Below are 20,019 nucleotides of genomic sequence, written 5' to 3' on the forward strand. Positions count from 1 at the left end.
TCAGGAGGTTAGAGAAGGGCTGGGAAAGCAATGCTTCAGAAGCCAAAGGACAAGAGTTTTCACTGATAAAAGGAATCATGTGGACAAAATATTATAAAATGGTCCAAAAGGAAAGAAACTAAGAAGAATGATAAGGTGAGGCCTTTAGGAAGTCTGTGGTAACCTTTAAGAAAGCAGTCTCAGTAGAATGGCAGGAATTAAACTAGAAGAGCAGTTATACACCACTTCTTAAAGAGAATTTGAGGACAAAGGAAAAAAAGATGAATCAGTGGCTTGAAAAAGAGAGAAAGTTCTTTTGGAGGCCATTTTTATTTTTAAGAATGGAGACAACTTGAGGTGTTTTAAAGAAAAGAAGGAGACAGGAAGGGAGAGGCGCGTGGGGCACACGAGAAGAGACGGTGGACCGAGTACATTCCAGATGAGGCAGGGAGGGTGGTACCAGCCTCTAAAAGGAGGCTGGAAGGAGGAATGACAACAGAGAGGGTCTGGAGGGACAGACAGGGGCAGTGAACATGTCTTTGTTGTTGTTGTTGAGTAAATGATGATTATGTCACCATTCTTATTAGGAAAGAAAGTGAAGATGTGGCTGGAGCACGAAAATGAGACGCGGCGTCCCTGGGGATGATGAAAACGCTGGCAGGTGGTAACGAAGGCCCAGAGGAAGGCCTTTCACTTCGTTTACCCGATACATATATAAGCACTCTTGGTGGCAGGCAGCGTTCTGAGAACTTCACATACATTAACTCAATTACTCTTCGTAACAGCTCCATGAGTTTGAAAGGCTCATCATCCTCATTCTACCTACGGAGAAACAGGCACAAAGGCTTTAGGGTACTTGCCTAAGCTCGAAAGTGGCAGGACCAGGACTGAAATCCGCACGGTCTGGCCCCAGAGTCCCGCTCTTGACTACTCTGCTGCTTCTTCAATACAACACCCACATGTCTGTAATGCAGCCAAGAGGAAATGGGATCAACTTCATCTTGCGCTCTGAGGAGCTTAGGAAAGCGGGGCCAGGAGGAGGCAGCGTAAGTGCTGTGAAGAGCGCACACTACAGGAAGTTGGGGTCACTTATGAAAGGGTGGCTGTGATAACAGTGGACTTCCCACCAGTCCAGCGGTTCCGACTTCAAAATACGCCTCAGCCCCTAAACTCCTCTCCGAATTCCAAGTGTTCAATGCACCTTAGTGGTCTGGCATCTCACAATCCTCCCTCAAGCTGTAAACGCCTGAAGCTAAGCTCTGCTTCTGCCCCGCATCAGCTTCCTCGTGCCTTCCCCGTGTCTGTCACAGCACAGTGTAGAGAAAAAGCTGCACCAGAGGGGACTTCCTCACCATTTCCCCCTGCACCTAGTTCAGTATCTGGCACACAATGGATGCTTAATAAATATTTGTTGAATTTCAGTTTATTCTCCCAATCTTAAAATTGTCTCCGACTTTGGCTTCACCTGCTTTCTACATCCAGTAAGTCTCAACATCCTGTGTTTTGCCTACATGCCTACTCATACCTTACTGTTCTCTTAACCCCTTTTCACTATTGCTGTAGAAGCTATTCTAATAAGCTACTGTGCATCTTAATTTTTGCTTCTCCATTCTCAATCCAATACAATCTTACCGAATTAATCATTTAAAATACTATCCTTCTCACATTGATCTTCTGCTCTAAAATATTCAGTCTCTTTATTCAAAAAGCAGTAATGAGATGCCCAACCTGCCAGAAACTGTGCCCTTTCCAATTGAAAGTAACCCCTATTTCCTCAGAACACCCCCACTAATGGTCTATTCATTCCAGTCACCCCATCTTAAACAGCTAGTCATTATTTTCTCATGCAATAATGCCTCATCTCACCCAAAGGCATACAAGTTCTTGAGGGAGGAGGACGTTTCTTTCACTCTTTCCCCTACTGGACGTGCAGCACGTGCGGGGCACAGAGCAGCAGCGCCCAGCATTCAGAAAGAGAACAGACACATCGTCCTTGATGGATTCTGGTTTGGTCCGTTATCCTATTTTATTATTTAATCTTTATATTATATTGAAAAAACTTTAATGATTCTTTCCATATTACTCTACTACATACAACAACTTCCAGGGTAATTTTTATGTCAAATAAAAATAAAGACTAATTTTACTTAATTCACATATAATTTCTAAAAGGATGCAAGTCTTTTATCTTTACGTACAAGACCGAATTTACATTCCAATCCCCAAACTGTACTAAAAAAACATCTGTTTTATTCTTATTACAACTCTGATATTTGTACCAATTCATTCCATTTAGAGTTTGCTTCAAGCTGATATAAAAGCTGTAGTACTTCTAATACAGCAAATCGTCTGAGCTTTGCAAACACTTTCTATATCAGAGACACTCCTAACAGCTGCACTTCTCATGTCGACATACTGCTTGTAGGTCAAGGCTCTAAATGCTGCAATATTTTCAGCATCTAAAATCCTGCTTTATGCTCTCCTCCTTGCTCTGCTGGTCTTTAAAATCCGTAAGAACATGATATCCAATTCCTAATTATCTCTAAGACCTAACCAAGCAAAGTTTAACAAAACAAAAAATATCTAAAATAAGAATCAATTATTAAGAAAGAAAATCATATACTTTGCAGCAAAGAAAGTTATAAATAGGAACCCAAATTCCAATTCTGATTATTCTCATTAAATTAGTCTCTGGAACAACTCACTGCCCCTCCCTTGCCACCACCAGCTTCTTCTCATGAATTCATTCACTGAATAAATAGTTATTCCCAATGTCTAAAATTGAATAGATATTATGGTGGATGCAGCTAACATAATGGTGAATAAGTTAGGCACAGTCCCTGGCCTCTCAGAGCTTACAGTCTAGTTAGGGGAAGACAGACAATTAAATGAGCAACTATAAGACTATATGTCAAGTGCCATGACAGGTAAGCTATAAGATACCAAGGGAAAGCATAACATGGGAAAACAGAGTATGGGTAAGCCACGGGGTGGCGGGGGGAATTAGAAGCAACGATGTTGAATCTGAGACCTGAAAGGTGGGCAGGCAAAGAGGAGAGACAATAAGGTTGGGAAAGGGGAGACAAGAGAACACACCATAACTGAGGGAATGAAAGACAATCAATGTAGCTGCAGCACAGAATCCAAAGTTGGAAATGGTGAGAAGGAGACTAGAGAACAGGGCAATGCCAACCACTTAACAGTTTTAAGGGAAGTATGCAATGTTCAGCAACTCTTGGCTGAAGTATAGGAAACAGAGGAAACGAGGAGAAGCGGGGAAACCACTCAGCAGACTATTTCTATTACCCAGGTGAGAGATAAAGGCTTGAACTAAAGTAATGAAAAAGAGACCAAATGAAAGCAGACAGACTCAAGAGACATGTAGGAGATGAATCCGCAGGACCTGATGGCTGGAAGCTCACGAGAGGACCATGTCTGTTTTGTTCCCTGCGCACCCTCAGGCCTAATAAGCACCTAACACACAGTAACTGTGAACAAGCGAATCAAGAAAAATAAGGAGCCACAGATGTTACCCAGGTTTCGCATAACAGCTGGGTAGAGGGAGGTGCCATTTACTGAGAGAGGAAACACAGGAACCCGTGAATATGCTGGGTTTGAGGTACCTGTGAGCCATCCAAGGACAGACAACAAGAATGCAGGTGGATGGCCCTTACAAAGCTGAGGAGAAAAACAGATCTTCCTGGAAATGTTAAATCACGGCAGCCTCAGTGGCTCAGCTAAACTACAGTTGATAACTGGCACTTTTCTGGGGGGAAAAGGCACTTTTTTTCTGGCTGTGTTGGGTCTTCGTTGCTGCACGCGGGCTTTCTCTAGTTGCGGCGAGCGGGGGCTACTCTTCGTTGTGGTGCGCGGGCTTCTTACCGTGGTGGCTTCTCTTGTTGCGGAGCCCGTGCTCTAGGCGCACAGGCTTCAGTAGTTGTGGCTCGCAGGCTCTACAGCACAGGCTCAGTAGTTGTGGCACACGGACTTAGTTGCTCCGTGGCACGTGGGATCTTCCCGGACCAGGGCTCGAACCTGTGTCCCCTGCATTAGCAGGCAGATTCTTAACCACTGCGCCACCACGGAAGCCCAGAGGCACTTTTAAAGCATACTATGTGTGACATGACTCAAATACCTTTTAAACTTCCCAGGGTTATTAACTAATGGCTCTAACATCAAAGATATCAAAAAATTAATATTCATTCCTGATCTTAGAACAGTTAGCAAATAATCTTTCATTTCTTGACCAAGGTGATGGTAACTCAGGCCTTTGCTTTATAAAAATCCATTGACTATATATTTTTGTTTTACATATACTTTTCTGTATGTGTATTAAATTTTGCAATAAAAAAGGTTTTTAAAAACCTTAACTAGAAATAAATTGCTTAACCAAAAGAAGCTATTAAAAACAAAGTAAACATCATATTTAATGGAGACATATGACAGACATCCTAAATAAAGAAAGACAACAGATGGAAGATGCCTTCCATCACTATTATTATTCAACACTCTTTGAGGTTCTGGTCAAAAAATGCAGACCAGAAAAGGAAAGGTTTAAACTTTAGAGTTTTTGCAACAAATGGTGCTGAGGCACCTGGACATCTGCATGCAAAAGAATGAAGTTGGAGCTCTACCTCACACCATATGAAAAACTAACTCAGAATGGATCCAAGACCAAAATGTAGTAACTAAAACTATAAAACTCTTAGAAGAAAATATAGATGTGAATATTTGTGACCTTGGATTAGTCAATCACTTCTTAGATATCATATTAAAAGCACAAACAACAAAAGAAAAAAACAAATGAATCCGCCTGCCAGGGACTTCCCTAGTGGCGCAGTGGTTGAGAGTCCGCCTGCCAATGCAGGGGACGCAGGTTCAATGCCCCGGTCTGGGAAGATCCCACATGCCGCGGAGCAACTAGGCCCGTGTGTCACAACTACTGAGCCTGCGCTCTAGAGCCCACGAGCCACAAGTACTGAGCCCACGTGCCACAACTACTGAAGCCCACGCGCCTAGAGCCTGTGCTCCACAACAAGACAAGACACCGCAATGAGAAGCCTGCACACTGCAACTAAGAGTGGCCCCTGCTCCCCACGACTAGAGAAGGCCCACACACAGCAGTGAAGACCCAAAGCAGCCAAAAATAAATAAATAAATTTTTAAAAAAGCAGCTTAAACTGGTTAGATAATATGAGGAAAACGCCATTCAGAACATCAATAAAACAACACAATACTGTCTGGGCAAACATGCCATCATTATGTAAGATGTTAACACTAGGGGCAGCTGGGTGACGGGTATACAAGCTCTCTCTGAACTAGCTTTGCAACTTTTTTGTAACTCTAAAATCACTCTAAAATAAAAGGTTTATTTAAAGAAAAAGATAAGAACATGACAAAACAAGCCACAGGGAGAAAAATATTTATAATGCATATCAAAACAAGGACTTATATCCAGAAAATATAAAGAATGTCTACAAATCAATAAAAAGACAAAAAATGTTTTCAAGTGCCAAAGATTTGAACTAGACACTTCTCTCTCTCTCCCCCCAAATGACCAAAAAATACTGAGAAGGTATTCAACATTATTAGTCACTAAATGCAAATTAAAACCACAATGAGATAACAATACACAAATACTAGAATGACTAATATTCAATGACTAAACAACAACAAAAAAAGACTGACATTATCAAAAATTAACAAGGATGCAGAGCAAACAGAACTCTCATTCATGGCTAGGACAGTGTAAAATGCTACGACCACACTGGAAAACTGCACGCTGTTAATAAAGTTAGAATTTTACAACTCTAGGACCCAGCAATTTCATTCCTATGTATTTGCCCAAGAGAAATGAAAACATATGTCTATGAAAAGACTTACAGAACAACATTCATAACAGCTTTATTCATAATGGACACCAACAAAAGAGGAAATAACCCAAATGTCAATCAACAGGAGGATAAGCAAATTGTGGAATAGTCACACAACGGAATACTACTCAGCCATACAAAGGAATGGATAAACCTCAAACACATGTTCAGTTGAAGAAACCAAACATAAAACAGTACACACAATATAATCCATTTTAAGAACAGTCAAGACTAATGCAGAATGATAGAAATCCTAACTATGATTCCCTGGGGAAAAGAGGTTCGAGAGGAACTTCCAAGGATGATGAAAATGTCCTGTTTCTTGATCTGGGTGATGGGCACGTGGTTGTATACACTCTCAAAACCCATCAATTACAGACGTAATATCTATGCATTTTTACTACAAGTAAAATATACCTCAATTTTTAAAAATGAGAAAGTGAGGACAGTTCATCTATCATTTTTAGATAGGATGGCCAGGAAATGCTTCACTACAAAGGTGACATTTGAATAAAGACTCTGCGGAAGTCTAAAGAAAAAAAAAAAGCCAGCCATGGGGATATCTGACGTAAGAGGATTCCAGGCAGAAGGAACAAGAGATGCAAGGCCTTTTAGGGAGAGCAGCAACTGGGGTTCCCGAGAAACAGGGAGGCCAGGGTGGCTGCAGTGGCAGCCAGTGTGACAGAACAAGGGGGAGACAAGTTCCGAGGGATAACAGGGGATGAGCTCACACAGTGCCCGGTGGGTCACAGTAAGGCCTCGTTAAATACCGTGGTCTTCGTCTTAGGACTGATGGAACTTCACCAAGTGCCTCCTAAGAATCAGGCACTGAGTTCAGATAGCTTAACACAAAGCTTAGGTAAGTAGCAAAACCAGGATTACAACCCAGGTATATCCGATTCCAAAGCTCATAATCTTAATCATTTTGTGTACTAATGGTGTACTAATGAATTGTTTTTTCTTTTATATAATTTCATTTTAATGTTATGTTGCTTAGCAGTAAATATACAGATGAATAAGTCAAATGGGAAACCAATACTTAAAAGAACTCTTAGATTCATTGTCTTGGAATGTGAATAATTATCCCATGATGTTTCTATTATATTGAAGTTTTTTAAAGAGAAAAACAACCATATGGTATCATCCTTCTTCAAAAGTTCAAAAGGAGTTAGAGAACATTCTGCTTTTTCTTGAAGTTATCTTGCAAACAACCACATTTTCAGAGACAGAGAAGAATATCAAGCAGAAATCTGACTTGTTTTATAAATAAAACATTTCATCATATTTTATTTCTGTTCCGTGCTTACGGTACTCTTTCAGCTGCTTTCCAGGCCTCAGATTGCTCATTTGTAAAAATGACAAAGGTGGATAAGATGTTGTCCTCTAAGGTTCTTTCTGCTATGGTGTCCTGAAACTTGATAATCCTATAACAAAACAATATATATGGCCAGTCCTGCAACTCTGCATTAAAGTGCCCCTCTAACAAGTCTTTTCCCCTAGTGGTAGCCCCCAGAGCTGAAGCCATTACTGACTCTTACCCTTGAGCCAGTGAGGCCAAAGGGAGCTGCAGAGCTAGGAAATCCACAGAAGAGACAGCAAAATGATTAATGATTCGGAAACTGATCTTAAATAAAGGGATGGGTATTAGATCAGAATAAAGAAGACTGGATCAGAGAAGGCTGATTATCTAAAAATATACAAAGGCAAATTGTAGATAATGATCAACACTCTCTCTGCACTTTTCCTATGAACAGGGTAATAGGAAATGGAGTCAACGCTTAACAGGAGCAATATGGACTAGACTCTGTGTTTAAACCTGTGAGTTTCCCAATCCCTGAGGGCAGGGACTATGCCATCTTTGTATCCCAGCATCTACTATAGGATCTGGCATCTAAGAAGTACTCAATAAATACTTGGCCAAAAAAAAACCCAAAAAAACTTAATAAAGGATCATTTAAATTTTTAAAGATCCAAACCACAGAAGTGCGTTATGGAGACAGAACGGGAAATTTCTCTTCTTTTGATATTTAAAAAAAAAAAGAAAAAGAAGATACAGTAATAGCCTTCGTAACAATAATGTAGATACTGACTTATGCTTCAAAGTTATTTCCCATTCAAAACCCTTGAGCCTTGGTGATCCTGTCGGGGACGGGCGTTAGCAAAGAAAGAGCTTAAGCAAGGCACACAGCGTCTCCTTGCACCTGACAACTGGTGCCAACCATGACCATGAGTCCATGCCTGCCACAAATACCCACTGAGCACTGAGAGTCCCAGCAGGAAGACTCTCCTGACGCCAGTCCTGTGCCCAGCGCGGCAGTCGGGAGACGCGAATGGATGGGCCTTTTCATCTGGCCCATCTGCGGGAGCTCTCTTCCAGCTCTCCAGCAGGGAAGAAGGCTCTCAGCAGATGAAAAGCAGCTTGGTGACCCTTCAGAACCATTTCCATCACCCCTGGTGATTTACAGTGAGATGAGTCATTCTTCTGACCTCATTTTCCATGCTATTTACCGTCAAGAGGGGACAATCTAAACATGCCTCAATACGAGAGGCATGATCACAAAACTGTGAAGCTGCATCCAAAGGACCCAAACATAATGTGTTTGGCACTTTAGAGCCACATCTCATAGCTAGGCCAGCCGACTTTTAAAATGAATGAATGAAAGAATAAAAATAACTAACTAAAAAAAGACACCTGGAAAAATGCTGCAGAGAAGCAGAAAGAGAGTAAACCTGCTTCCCATGAAATGCCCCATATAAATAAAACACAGTCTGTAAAACAATACACCCTGCTGTGAAATTCCCATTCAACTAGAAGGGCAGACCTCTCCTTGCCGACCAACCCAGTCTCCATTTGAATGTTCCAAATGTCACTTCCATTTTCAAAGATGAGCGCATCATCTGCCCACAGCTGACCGATACACCCAGAATGGACACTCCTCTCTTCCCGCCTCCCCCCTTATAAGGCAGGGCCCTGGGAAGGAAGTCTCTCTTCTCCCCGTACAGCCAATTTACTCTACTTTTTAGTTTTCTTTGGATCCTTTCCTTCGAAGTTTTCTTTTATGATAAAGCTCAAGGGCTGGTGGTGACATTGGGGGGCAAGAAACCACAGTACTGAACCAGAACTTTGAACAGTATATCAAAATAGGGGGAACTTCAGCTAAGAGTTAATGAAACAGATTTGAAAAGGCGATAAAGTTTACCCCACGGTCATCGTCACTGACAAATCTTTACACACGAAGGCACTGATCTATATTTGCCGAGCCCCACGTCAAGCCGTGCAACAGTCAATACACTACACTGACCTGTATGAGCCACTTTATTCACAAGGTTCACAATTTACACGCTTTGAACCGATATTTGGCATCCCGAGTAGAAGGTCAACACAGGGAGATGTGATGATGATTAGAAGAATGTATTGATTAATAGAATTCAGGTCTAGTCAAGGCTGGCTTGAAACTTCAAAATTCTGTTTAGGCCACCAATGGCCACTAAACCACAAAGAGGTAACTTGATATTAGGTACCTCCTGACAGAAGTATATACCACCACCTATGATGTACTCTTGCCAAAAAATTCAAATCTGAATCAGATCAAATCTCTGGATCTTATCATCAGTTTATAGAAAATACAGGAGACAAAGGAACATGTTAACATTATAAGCATGCAGTCAGCAGAATCAAGATTGTGGGAAACTCTACAGTACAAATAATTCAGTTTTTCAACAAATAAAATGCAGAGGAAAAAAAACGAGGAGGAAACTATAGATTAAGAGAGTCTTAAGGTACCTATGAACCAATGCAGACCTTATTTGAATAAACCAACAGTAAAAAAAAAAAAAAAAAAAAAAAATTCATGAACCACCAGGGAAATTTAAACACTACTGAATACCAGGTGTGTTAATGAAATTGTAATTGTTTTTATTTAAATTCCTATCTCTTACAAATACATATTTACAAATAAAATTATGTGATAATTAGGATTGGCTGTAAAATAATCCAGTATATTGGGGATGGGGAGCGAAGGATCTAAAAATGAAACAAGACTGGGAATGAGTTGACAACTTTTGAGAATTCATTATACTATTCTATTTTTGTATTTTGAAATATTCCATAATTTAAAAGTTTAAAAACGAAAAGAAAGTAGGTCACTAGACCAAAAATTCATATGTAAAAGCCAGGTTTTTCCAGATATATCATGGATATTCAGAGCGTGGCACTGTAAAATATTTTCCGAAAATTGCATTAGAACATGATTCCAACAGATTGCCACAGTATTATGATGTTTAAGTATACTAAGAACTAAATCTTTTCTAAATTCTTACATAAACCCATTCCATAAGTACAATGTAGTACAACACTGCATCAGAAACTACATACAGATCAATTTTCAATATTGAAAACTAAGGCTTCAGTTTTCCAATTAACTTGACTTACGAAACAAATACACACTCTGCGTGCCTGATAAAACTTCAAGCCCCCCAAATTTACTCAAACTGGTTACAATCTAAAATCTAAGAAACATTTTTAAATTATACTTCAAAAGCAGAAAAAGAAATAAATTCAAAGCCAAAAAGAGTCAACAATTTGAGCGAGCTTTGTTTAGTAACCCAAATGTGTTTTCAATTCTTTGCCTTATACAAAACTCTGGGTCGAGATCGTTTATCTGGATTTATTGAACCACTAAAGATTAATTAAAGATCTCAAACTTCCCTCTTCCACCATCTTTAGGAAAACAGGATCATTTTCATCCTCAAGTACAGATGAAAACAGTTGCAAATGCTGATGAATGTAATACTCCCCTCCAACCTCCAAAAGCCAGAATGCTAAAATAGAAAATCACTACATGGGACTTCCCTGGTGGTGCAGTGGTTGGGAATCCACCTGCCAATGCAGGGGACACAAGGTTCGAGCCCTGGTCCAGGAAGATCCCACATGCAGCCGAGCAACTAAGCCCCGTGTGCCACAACTACTGAGCCCATGTGCCACAACTACTGAAGCCCGCGCCTAGAGCCCATGCTCTGCAACAAGAGAAGCCACGGCAATGAGAAGCCCGCACACCGCAAGGAAGAGTACCCCTCGCTCACCCCAACTAGAGAAAGCCCGTGTGCAGCAACGAAGACCCAATGCAGCCAAAAATGAAAGAAAGAAAGAGAGAGAAAGAAAGAAAGAAAGAGAAAGGAAGGAAGAAAGGAAATCACTACATTGCCAATTTCCTATTATAAATGATAATAGTAACCAGGTATTCTGGAGAGCATTCCCCAAATTCTATTTAGATTCTAAGATGTATCAATTGCTATGTAACAAGAAGCACAGAGTCCGGCACATCTATTCATTCAGTAAATGAATGTGAAAGAATAAACAGCAGGTGAAACAGTTTGCTGGCACTAACCTCCCTGTCACGGCTCCACTAAGGCTGCCTTCCAGTGACAGTGCTAATGAGTGGGAAATGGGCCAAAGCAGAACTGGGAAATAAAATAACCTAAACTAGCTAGTCAGCCCTTCAATAACAGGAATGCAACCTTCCTGCCTCTAGTGCCAGGTTTAATATCCTAAAATATTAGTAACTCATAAATTATGAAACCTCTTGAACTAACCGGAAACCAGCCTTTTAGGAGTCTTCTCATATACTTTGGGCCCTAATTTACAGCTGTAATCACACTGATGGTAGATCTTTTTTTTTCCCCTTCCAAAAGTCAACAGAAAGACTAACAAGTTATCCCTAATAGTAAAAATGTCATATAATCTCCATGAATAGTCCTCAAAACACCTTCCCACTGAAACTGCTCTTTCAAAAATTATAAATGACCAAATCTAAGTTTTTTTCAGGCCTCTTCCTCCATTTCCTTTTACATTATTGACCATTCATTCCTGAAACTCCTCCGTATCACTGTGCTTTCTCGGTTCTCCTTTGCATTAGTTTCCTCTTGCTGCTGCAACAAATGATCATAAACTCAGTGCCTTAAAAGTACATGTATTCACCGTCTCACAGATCTGGAGGTCAGAAGTCTAAAGTCAGTCTCACCGGCGGGGCCAGCTCCTTCTGGAGGCTCTGAGGGAGGACTCTGTCCCCGCGCCCTTTTCAGCTGCGCGAGGCTGCCCGCCCGCCTTGTCTCTTGGCCCTTTCCTCAACGGCTCCAGCCTCATTTCTGCCATCACATCTCCTACTACTGACCGTTCTGCCTCCTTTCACAAAGACCCTTCAGATGACATTGGGCTCATCTGGATAATCCAGGCAAATCTTCCCAGCGCGAGATCCTAAATTTAGTCACATTTGCAAAGGCCCTGTTACCAGGTAAGGTAAGAGCCACAGGTCCTGAGGATTAGGTCCTGAGGGGCATCACTCCACCTACCACCTACCCTACAGCTCTAACCGGAACTTCTGCCTCCTCTGCTGCCACCGCATTGTGCTTTTTGCTCTCCTCTTTCATATTTTTACCCCATCCTCTTCACACTCATCGCTTCAACTCTCACCTTTATGCTAATATCCAAGTCTCTCATTTTAAATGTGAGAGAACCGGAGCCCAGATGGGAGGTGATGACGGGCCTTGAATCACACAGATGTCGACAGGATATTTCTATGTGGATGTCTTCAGAGCAGCTCAGTCCAATGCGGGACTGAATCCTATTCCTGTCTGAATAACACAAGTCTCTCAGACTCAGGCTAGAACTGTATTACACTTTTCTCTTCTCTTCTCTATTCTCTCAGCTGGTTCCTTCATCTCTGTCCCTCCATCCATTCTGAAATCCAATTACAGCTTCCTATTCCTAAAACACTGCTATGGTTGGGTTACCTCTCCTGCTCAAACCCACCGTTCTCTACTAAGGATTGCATCCCCCCCATCCCCACCCCTCCCGACACGTCCATCGCGACTCCCCTGCGCCCTCTGCCTACACACCACACCCATTCCTGCCTCTCACCCTGAACTGCCTTCCTCTGTCCCTCCACTTAGGAGTGAATCATAGAATGTACCCCTCTAAAAGGAATTGTTTTTTTATTTATCTATCTCCAAACCAGACTGAGTTCCTTGACGGCAGAAACTGTGCCTATCAGCAAACATATACAGTAGTTCCCCCTCCTTAGCCCTGGTTTCACTTTCCTCAGTCACCTGTTGTCAGAAAATACCAAATGGAAAATTCCAGAAATAAGCAATCCCTAAGTTTTAAATTGACTGCCGTTCAGAATAGCTGATGAACTCTCCCGTCCACCCGCTCCGCCCCACCCTGTCCAGAACACCCAGTCTGCATACACTGCCCACCCGTCAGTAAGGAAATAACAGTACCATGGACCCTTGAACAGCAGGGGTTTGAACTGTGCAGGTCCACTTATAGGCAGATGTTTTCAATAAACATGTACTACAGCACTGGACGATACCCAGGTGGTTGGATCCACAGATGTGGAGCCCTGGCAATGCAGGACCGGCTGTAAAGACACACACAGGCTTTCTCTCGCAGGGTCAGCACTCCAACCCACCCGGGGTACGTACATACAGGGTTCCACACTGCACGTGGTTCCAGGTGTCCACTGGGGATCTGAGCTTAAATAAATTCCAGCTCTGCAATTCATTACCTGTGTGACCCTGGACAGTGTCTCAGTTTCCCCATCTCTGTAAAATCCAGACAATGATAAAGTACATATCTCGTGAGTTCTTCTGAGTATTACTCACGAGTTAACATATCAGAAGAACACAGAACAGTCCCTGGCTCAGAGTAAATAGCATCATAAATAGTGGGAGCTATGATCAGTACTTTTACCACCTACTGCTGCTGCCACTACGACTACTACTAGTATTATGACTGTCATTGGAAATGACTCACCACTACATGACTATTAATATGGCTTAAGAAAAAAACACAAAGTACTGGTAAGGACGGGAAGCAACCAGAACTCAGACACTGCTGTTTGGAAGCAAAATGGTGGGGCCACTTTGGGAAACAGCTTGGCAGCTTCCTTTAAAGTTAAACGTTCATTACCACGTGATGCAGTTGCCCCACTCCTAGGAATATAACCAAGAGAAATGAAAAATTATGTTCACACAAAAATGTGTATGCAAATGTTTATGGTGGCTTTATTCATTATTACCAGAAACTGTAAATAACCTCAACGTCCTTCAACTGGTGAGCGGATAAACAAACTGTGGTCCATCCATACGTTTCGGAACATCTCTCGGCAATAAAGACCAATGCGCTACAGACACACACAACAACATGGATGAACCTCAACACATGACAGCAAACGAAAGCAGCCAGATTCAAAAGGCTCCATACTGTACGATCCGTCTACATGGCATCGTGGCTACAGGAACAGGAAACTGAGGAAGGGCTGCCAAGGGCTGGGAGCGGGAGGAGGAGCCGGCCGCGAGCACAGAGCAACCCTGGGCGCAACGAACGTGCTCCGTATCATGACTGTGGTGGGTACACAGCTGTGTGCACTTGTCAGAACTCTACATTTGTAAAAGGTGAATTTTACTGTATATAAAGTACACTTTAATTTAAAAATATAAAAATAAGCAGGGACTCAATTTTAATTTACCAATAATACCTGTCCAGCCCTCTACCTTTAGCAGAACTGTGCGCCATCTACACACAAACTACAGCTTGGCTATTGGAAAATACTCACTGAGAAGATTCCAAAGCCCAAACGATAGTATATAGCTACTCTACAGGACTTTAAGAATGGGGAACAAAAATTTGGCTAGGGAACAAATACAAGTCACTTGCATCTGTACTCCCCCAACCCCCCCCCCGCAAAAAAAACCACCATCAAAATAAACCTAATTTCCAAATCTGGCTTTGAGTTCCATTATGGCACGGCAACTTGAGACAAATACTCATAAGGCAAGTGGCCAGGTGGCCAACATGTTCTGAAGGCCTCCTATTAACCAATATGAAGAGGTAAACTACCAAAATGACTCAGGATGACTGTTCTAGATCCACAATAAGAAAGACGCCAACAGGTTTTCTTAATCCCAGATTACCTTGTGCCCCTAACACTAAGCAAAATTCACCAATATACAGGATAAGTCCCTTCACACATGGAACTATAAGACAAGTAAATAATGAACTTGGAATAAAAGAGAAAAGATTAAGAATACTAGTTTTATTCTAGTTATAAAATAAACAAGTCATCGGAAACAGACTCACAGACTTAGAGAATGAACTTATGGTCACCAGGGAGGAAGGGTGGGGGAAGGGATAGTTAGGGAGCTTGGGACTGACATGTACTCACTGCTATATTTAAAGTGGATAACCCACAGGGACTTACTGAATAGCACAGGGAACTCTGCTCAATATTATGTGACAAGTTAAATGGGAAAAGAATTTGAAAAAGGAGTGGATACATGTATATGTATAACTGAATCACTCTGCTGTACACCTGAAACTATCACAACATTGTTAATCAACTATTCTCCAAAACAAAATAAAAAGTTAAATAAATAAATAAATCACAGGGATGTAATGTACTGCAAGGTGATTACACTCAATAACATTGTAGTGCATATTTGAAAGTCGCCAAGAAAGTGTATCTTAAAATTTCTCATCACAAGGGAAAAAAAACTAACTTTGCATGGTGACTAGATTTATTACCGTGATCATTCCACAGTGCACACAAATATTGAAGCAAATGCTGTGCACCTGAAACTAATATAATGTTAAATGTCAATTACACCCCAATTAAAAAAAGCATACAAGTTTTATCTTATAAGTCGGCACACATACATACTATTTGGAATTGAATTGAACATGTAATCATCTTAGTGTTCTTCTGTCTCACTCTGAATATAAACTGCTCTGTCTTTCTTCCTTCCCTCATCTATCCCTACCTCCACCTCTCTTCCAGGGAAATAGATAATTTTCATTTCCCTGAGGATACAGGGTCAGATTGAGGCAGCTCTAGAATGACAGAGGCTGCTAGGAGTTGAATTCCAGTCTGGGGTGACCCTGAGGGTCCAAACGTTGACTCTAAGACTGTTACAAAACCAACCTGAATTCTGAGTCAAGCACAGTATCATTCTAGTCTCCTAGGTATCCCTCCAAATGAAGACTGATCAGCCTGACCTAGTGTTAAGATACACGTGTACTGACATCGGTGCCCTCCCCACACCCGCATAAACATATGTGCCAATGTAATACACTCTGAAGGAAGAGCGGGCATCATTTCAACAAGTCCCAGAAAACCTCCTTTCCAAAGGCAAGCACTTGCCTCTCAGTACCCTGATAATTTGGTAGATACAGTTCTAAGAGCCTGTACCTGGACCTACAGTACCCAAGATCATAATGCTAAGGATACAAGATAGGTGCTAATAATCGACCTTACAAAATAAATAAACAAATAAAAGGAAAATTTTAAAAGCACCAGCCCACACAGAATTATTAGCCCACATTTCATGCCCTGTAATATACACACATAAATAAAACGGGAATTCCTCTGTGAGCAAACATGTGCTTCCAAGGGTTACATAATCAGATTAACGCCCTTTTCACTGACGGCTCTACATACACACCAAATCTTAATTTATTTGCCCAAGTTTGCTTAGACTGCATCAGTTTCCGAGGCTTTCACCAGAGTAGGCCTAATCTTTGAGACATTTCTTATCCCAGTCTATTTCAAGCATTATTAATAGGCCCCCTGGAGCTTATCTTTGACTCAAGCACCTCGTGGCAGAAGCAAAGGCTGCCAAGAAAGAAGGTCTCTAAGTCAAAAGTAGCATCAAGGCGCCACAACCTGAAGTGCAAAACATCTATTGTAACCCTGTGGGCGAAGAAAACTCATCCCCCCAACATCTTCTGGGAGTTTCTTCCAATGTGCTCAGGTAATAGTCCACAGCTGGTCAGGAGGCTGCGGCCAAAACAAAAGAGATTGGAAGCAGTCATCCTGAGAGCTCACATCACACTTGTACAGCAGGGGGGTATGTTAACTAAGTAATTCGTGGAAGTGTACCACTCTCCGCTTCACGGGACAAGCAGTCATTCACTCGATGGCTGTTCAGCCTCTGGCGGCTCCAGCCTCACATTTTGAAAATAATCTTGTATGTATCTTCAGAGTTCTTCAGACATGGGAGAAACATACTGTAACTCTGCAGAAACTGACTTGTAAAAGGATTCCTGAGCCAATATAAGCCCCTGTCTTGATTCAAGCAAAGGGACGGTCTCTCAGCATAAGGTTTGCTTGATCTCACATCTTCAAGCAGCTTAATCTTTAGCTGAATTTCCTAGTATTGAGTATACCTGGTCAACTCAACTCACCACCAGCCCTGTAAATAGGGAGGAATGCCATAGTGCACTGGCAGGTGTTTCAAAGAAAACTCCACAGCTGTCATCTCTTCCTCTCCTATTTCAGGAGATTGCGGAATGTGAAAGAATATTAACTGAGAGAAGTTGCACTTCACAATCTGGGGTGGTAATTAAGAGAGAAAGAAAGACACTAAGGGGACCAGTCTCAGGAAAAGGCGTCAGAAAAGTGCTTTCCTGGTGTGGGAAGGAGACCTACCAGGAGTAACCTCAAAGTAGGTGCTTTTCTCAGAGCATTGTTAAAATGTGTGTGGTAAGGGCCAGGCTCAGCTGACAGAGTCACCTTAAAAGAAACAGGGCTACTGAGTTATACTCAGAAAACTGTGCTTCAATAAAGAACACGTGGAGACTAGAAACAGGTTTCTACTCTTCTAGCCTCTAGGACCCCTTCAAGTGTTTTCTTTCAGAATCTAGACCTCAATCTCCTTATCATCCCAAATACATCTGAAAACTAAAAATTCATCCTCTCAAAGGGCTCAGAAATTTAAAATAATGCACGTGGCTCTCTTGAAACAGAGAAGGACCCTATGGTCTATGCCCCCCATGTCCTCAGCCTGCCTTTTGTCTGTGGAATAACTTTAGTCAAAGAATAAGTTTAATCAGAGAAGTGAGAAAATGCAGAAACAAAGGAAAACAGTCAAAGGAGACCTAATAATAATAGTTTAGTCCTTAAGCATGGTCAAGGACCTTCAGTCCCTCCTCAAGGGCTACAGATAATATTCTGAGCCATATCCTGTGAGCTGTTTACTTTGTAGATACTGAAACCCCCGCCAGTTGGAAGAAGTTAACTACATGATGACCAGGCTGTAGTCATGACCTAAGCTGCCACAATTCTGAGAACCGGCCTCAAGAAATGGGAACAAACCGACCCTGGAACTGAAGCCTAACTGTACTTAAAAACAATCAAGATGACGCTGATCAGACCACCGACGACCAATTTCAAGATGACCGTCAGAGCTGACTGTGCTGTTTCTGCATGTAGCCCCCTCCCTCTGCCTATACATCCCTGAAACTCCCCCGTAAAAGCTCTTGGCCACTGATTGTCGGTGGGGGGAGTCGGCCTTTAGGCAGGCGTCCACCCTCTGCCCCACCCCCCCTCCACTTGCTGGCATCCAAAGTAAAGCAAACTTTCCTTTCCACCAAACTTGCCTCTTTATTGGCTTGCGAGCAGCCGGACCCCACTTTCGGTTACACTCTTTTGTGTCCCTCTTATTTATATTCAGCTCCTTATTAGGTGAGATATACAGCTCTGGGGCTTAAATCTGAAAAATCCATGCCTAAGTGCAACTTCTCGCCCCTGTAATCTCGCACAAGCAACCATTTTCTAAGCTTCAGATTCCTCAACTGTAAAACGGTTATTATAACAACACTACCTGCCACACCTACTTCAAAGGATCACTGCTGAGATTACATGCAGTAAGACATATAAAATAATTTTTTAAAAGCAAAGGACTACACAAATGTTGGTTGCTACCTTAGGTGGGGCACTGTTAAGAGCATGAAGAAATGCATATAACAGGGTGAAAAGAAGGTTCTTTTATCTGAAAAAAAAAAAAAAAAGGACTGCAAACATGGTGAGGACGAATTTTAAGGTACTGGCTAATATGTTCAGGGAAGTGGTATGACGCGAACTTTATTATTTATAAGCGGATTCTCATGCCAACACATCCACTTTGCACAGACAGCAGAAGGAAAACAAGAGATTAAGAGTGGGTGTCCAGCTCTCGGCTCACCGAAATAACTGATGGAGTTCCACGTGGAGAGGGAGGGTGGAGTTAGTCATGACAGCCACACAGAACATGGTTGCATAAGAGGGGGAAAGTGAAGGTGTTCGTACCAAGCACAGAACTAACTGTCAAGTTACCCACAGTTCACAGATTACAGCCCGATCCGGGGCGTGTCATTTCCACAGGGGGCTTTAGGGGAAAAGAAAGAAAGAAAGACTATTCCACGAGCATCAAGCAAACCAGGTGATTCCGCAGGTTGGTTCTCCGCCGGCGCGGGTAACGCTGGCGGGGAGAGCGTGAGGTCGGGGGCTCGCGAGTTGGGCCCGCGGGACACGGAAGCTGCCTTCGAACCATCGCAAACCAGAGGACGCGGCGCGGACCCAGACCCGCCAGCCCCGGCCCGACCCCGGACTCGCTCCCGGGAGAACGGAAAGCCGGCTTCCGAGAGGGAACCGGGCAGGCGGCGCGGGCGCGCACCGGGGGACACCGCGCCGACTGGGGGCGGCGGGATGCGGACACTGCCGGGCGGCGGGGACCCCTGCCACGGGGGGGGGCGGAAGGCGGCTCGGCCACCGGCCCCGTGCGCTCACCTGGTGCAGGGCGGTCAGGCCGTCCACGTTGGCCGTGTCCACGTCGGCGCCCCGGGCCAGGAGCCGCCTCACCTCGTCGGTGTCCCCGCTAGAGCAGGCGGCCAGGAACACGGCGCCGTCCTCGAAGCGGACCCGCGGGCCCCCGCGCTGAGCCTGCGGCGGCAGCTCCGCGCCCGGCCGGTCGGCGGGCTCCTGCTCCGTCAGCGAGCCCCGCCAGCGCCGCAGCTGCTCGGCCCGCCGTGCCCGCGCCGACTCGGCCCGCTTCCCGCCCAGGTGCTCCATCTCCGCCATCGCCGCCGCTGCTGCGGGCCGCCGCCGCAGCCGCCGCCAAGCGTCTCAGCCGGGAGCGGAGGGCGGAGACCCGCGCGCGGCCATCTTTACTGCTCCGCTGCCCGCGCCGCCCGCACTCCCTCGCGGCCTCAGCACGCAGGCGCGGCGAAGCCCCGGTTGCATCAAGGGACTTTGTAGTAGGAGATCCGCGCGCCCCCCTTCCCCCGGGCGCACCCGCGCCCAAAGGGAACTACAAGTCCCTGGATGCATCGGGAAAGAGGCGCGGCCCGGGG

At 43.5% G+C, this 20,019-nt stretch overlaps 1 protein-coding gene across 8 annotated transcripts in view; it reads right to left on the bottom strand.

The window, feature by feature from the left end:
* The window catches only part of PPP1R12B (protein phosphatase 1 regulatory subunit 12B), a 194,315-nt gene extending 174,458 nt beyond the window's left edge, over nt 1-19,857 (bottom strand). For 7 of the 8 annotated variants that reach the window (XM_060300378.1, XM_060299520.1, XM_030844405.2 and 4 more), the window contains exon 1: nt 19,457-19,857. In XM_060300378.1, coding sequence (XP_060156361.1) covers nt 19,457-19,747 — 291 coding nt within the window. In that variant the 5' untranslated portion in view covers nt 19,748-19,857. The remainder of the gene's footprint in view (nt 1-19,456) is intronic. The other variant, XM_060301322.1, reaches the window with a different exon arrangement.
* Nucleotides 19,858-20,019: the final 162 nt, after the last annotated feature.

Source organism: Globicephala melas, chromosome 1, assembly GCF_963455315.2.
Source record: "Globicephala melas chromosome 1, mGloMel1.2, whole genome shotgun sequence".
Classification (NCBI taxonomy): Eukaryota; Metazoa; Chordata; class Mammalia; order Artiodactyla; family Delphinidae; genus Globicephala; species Globicephala melas.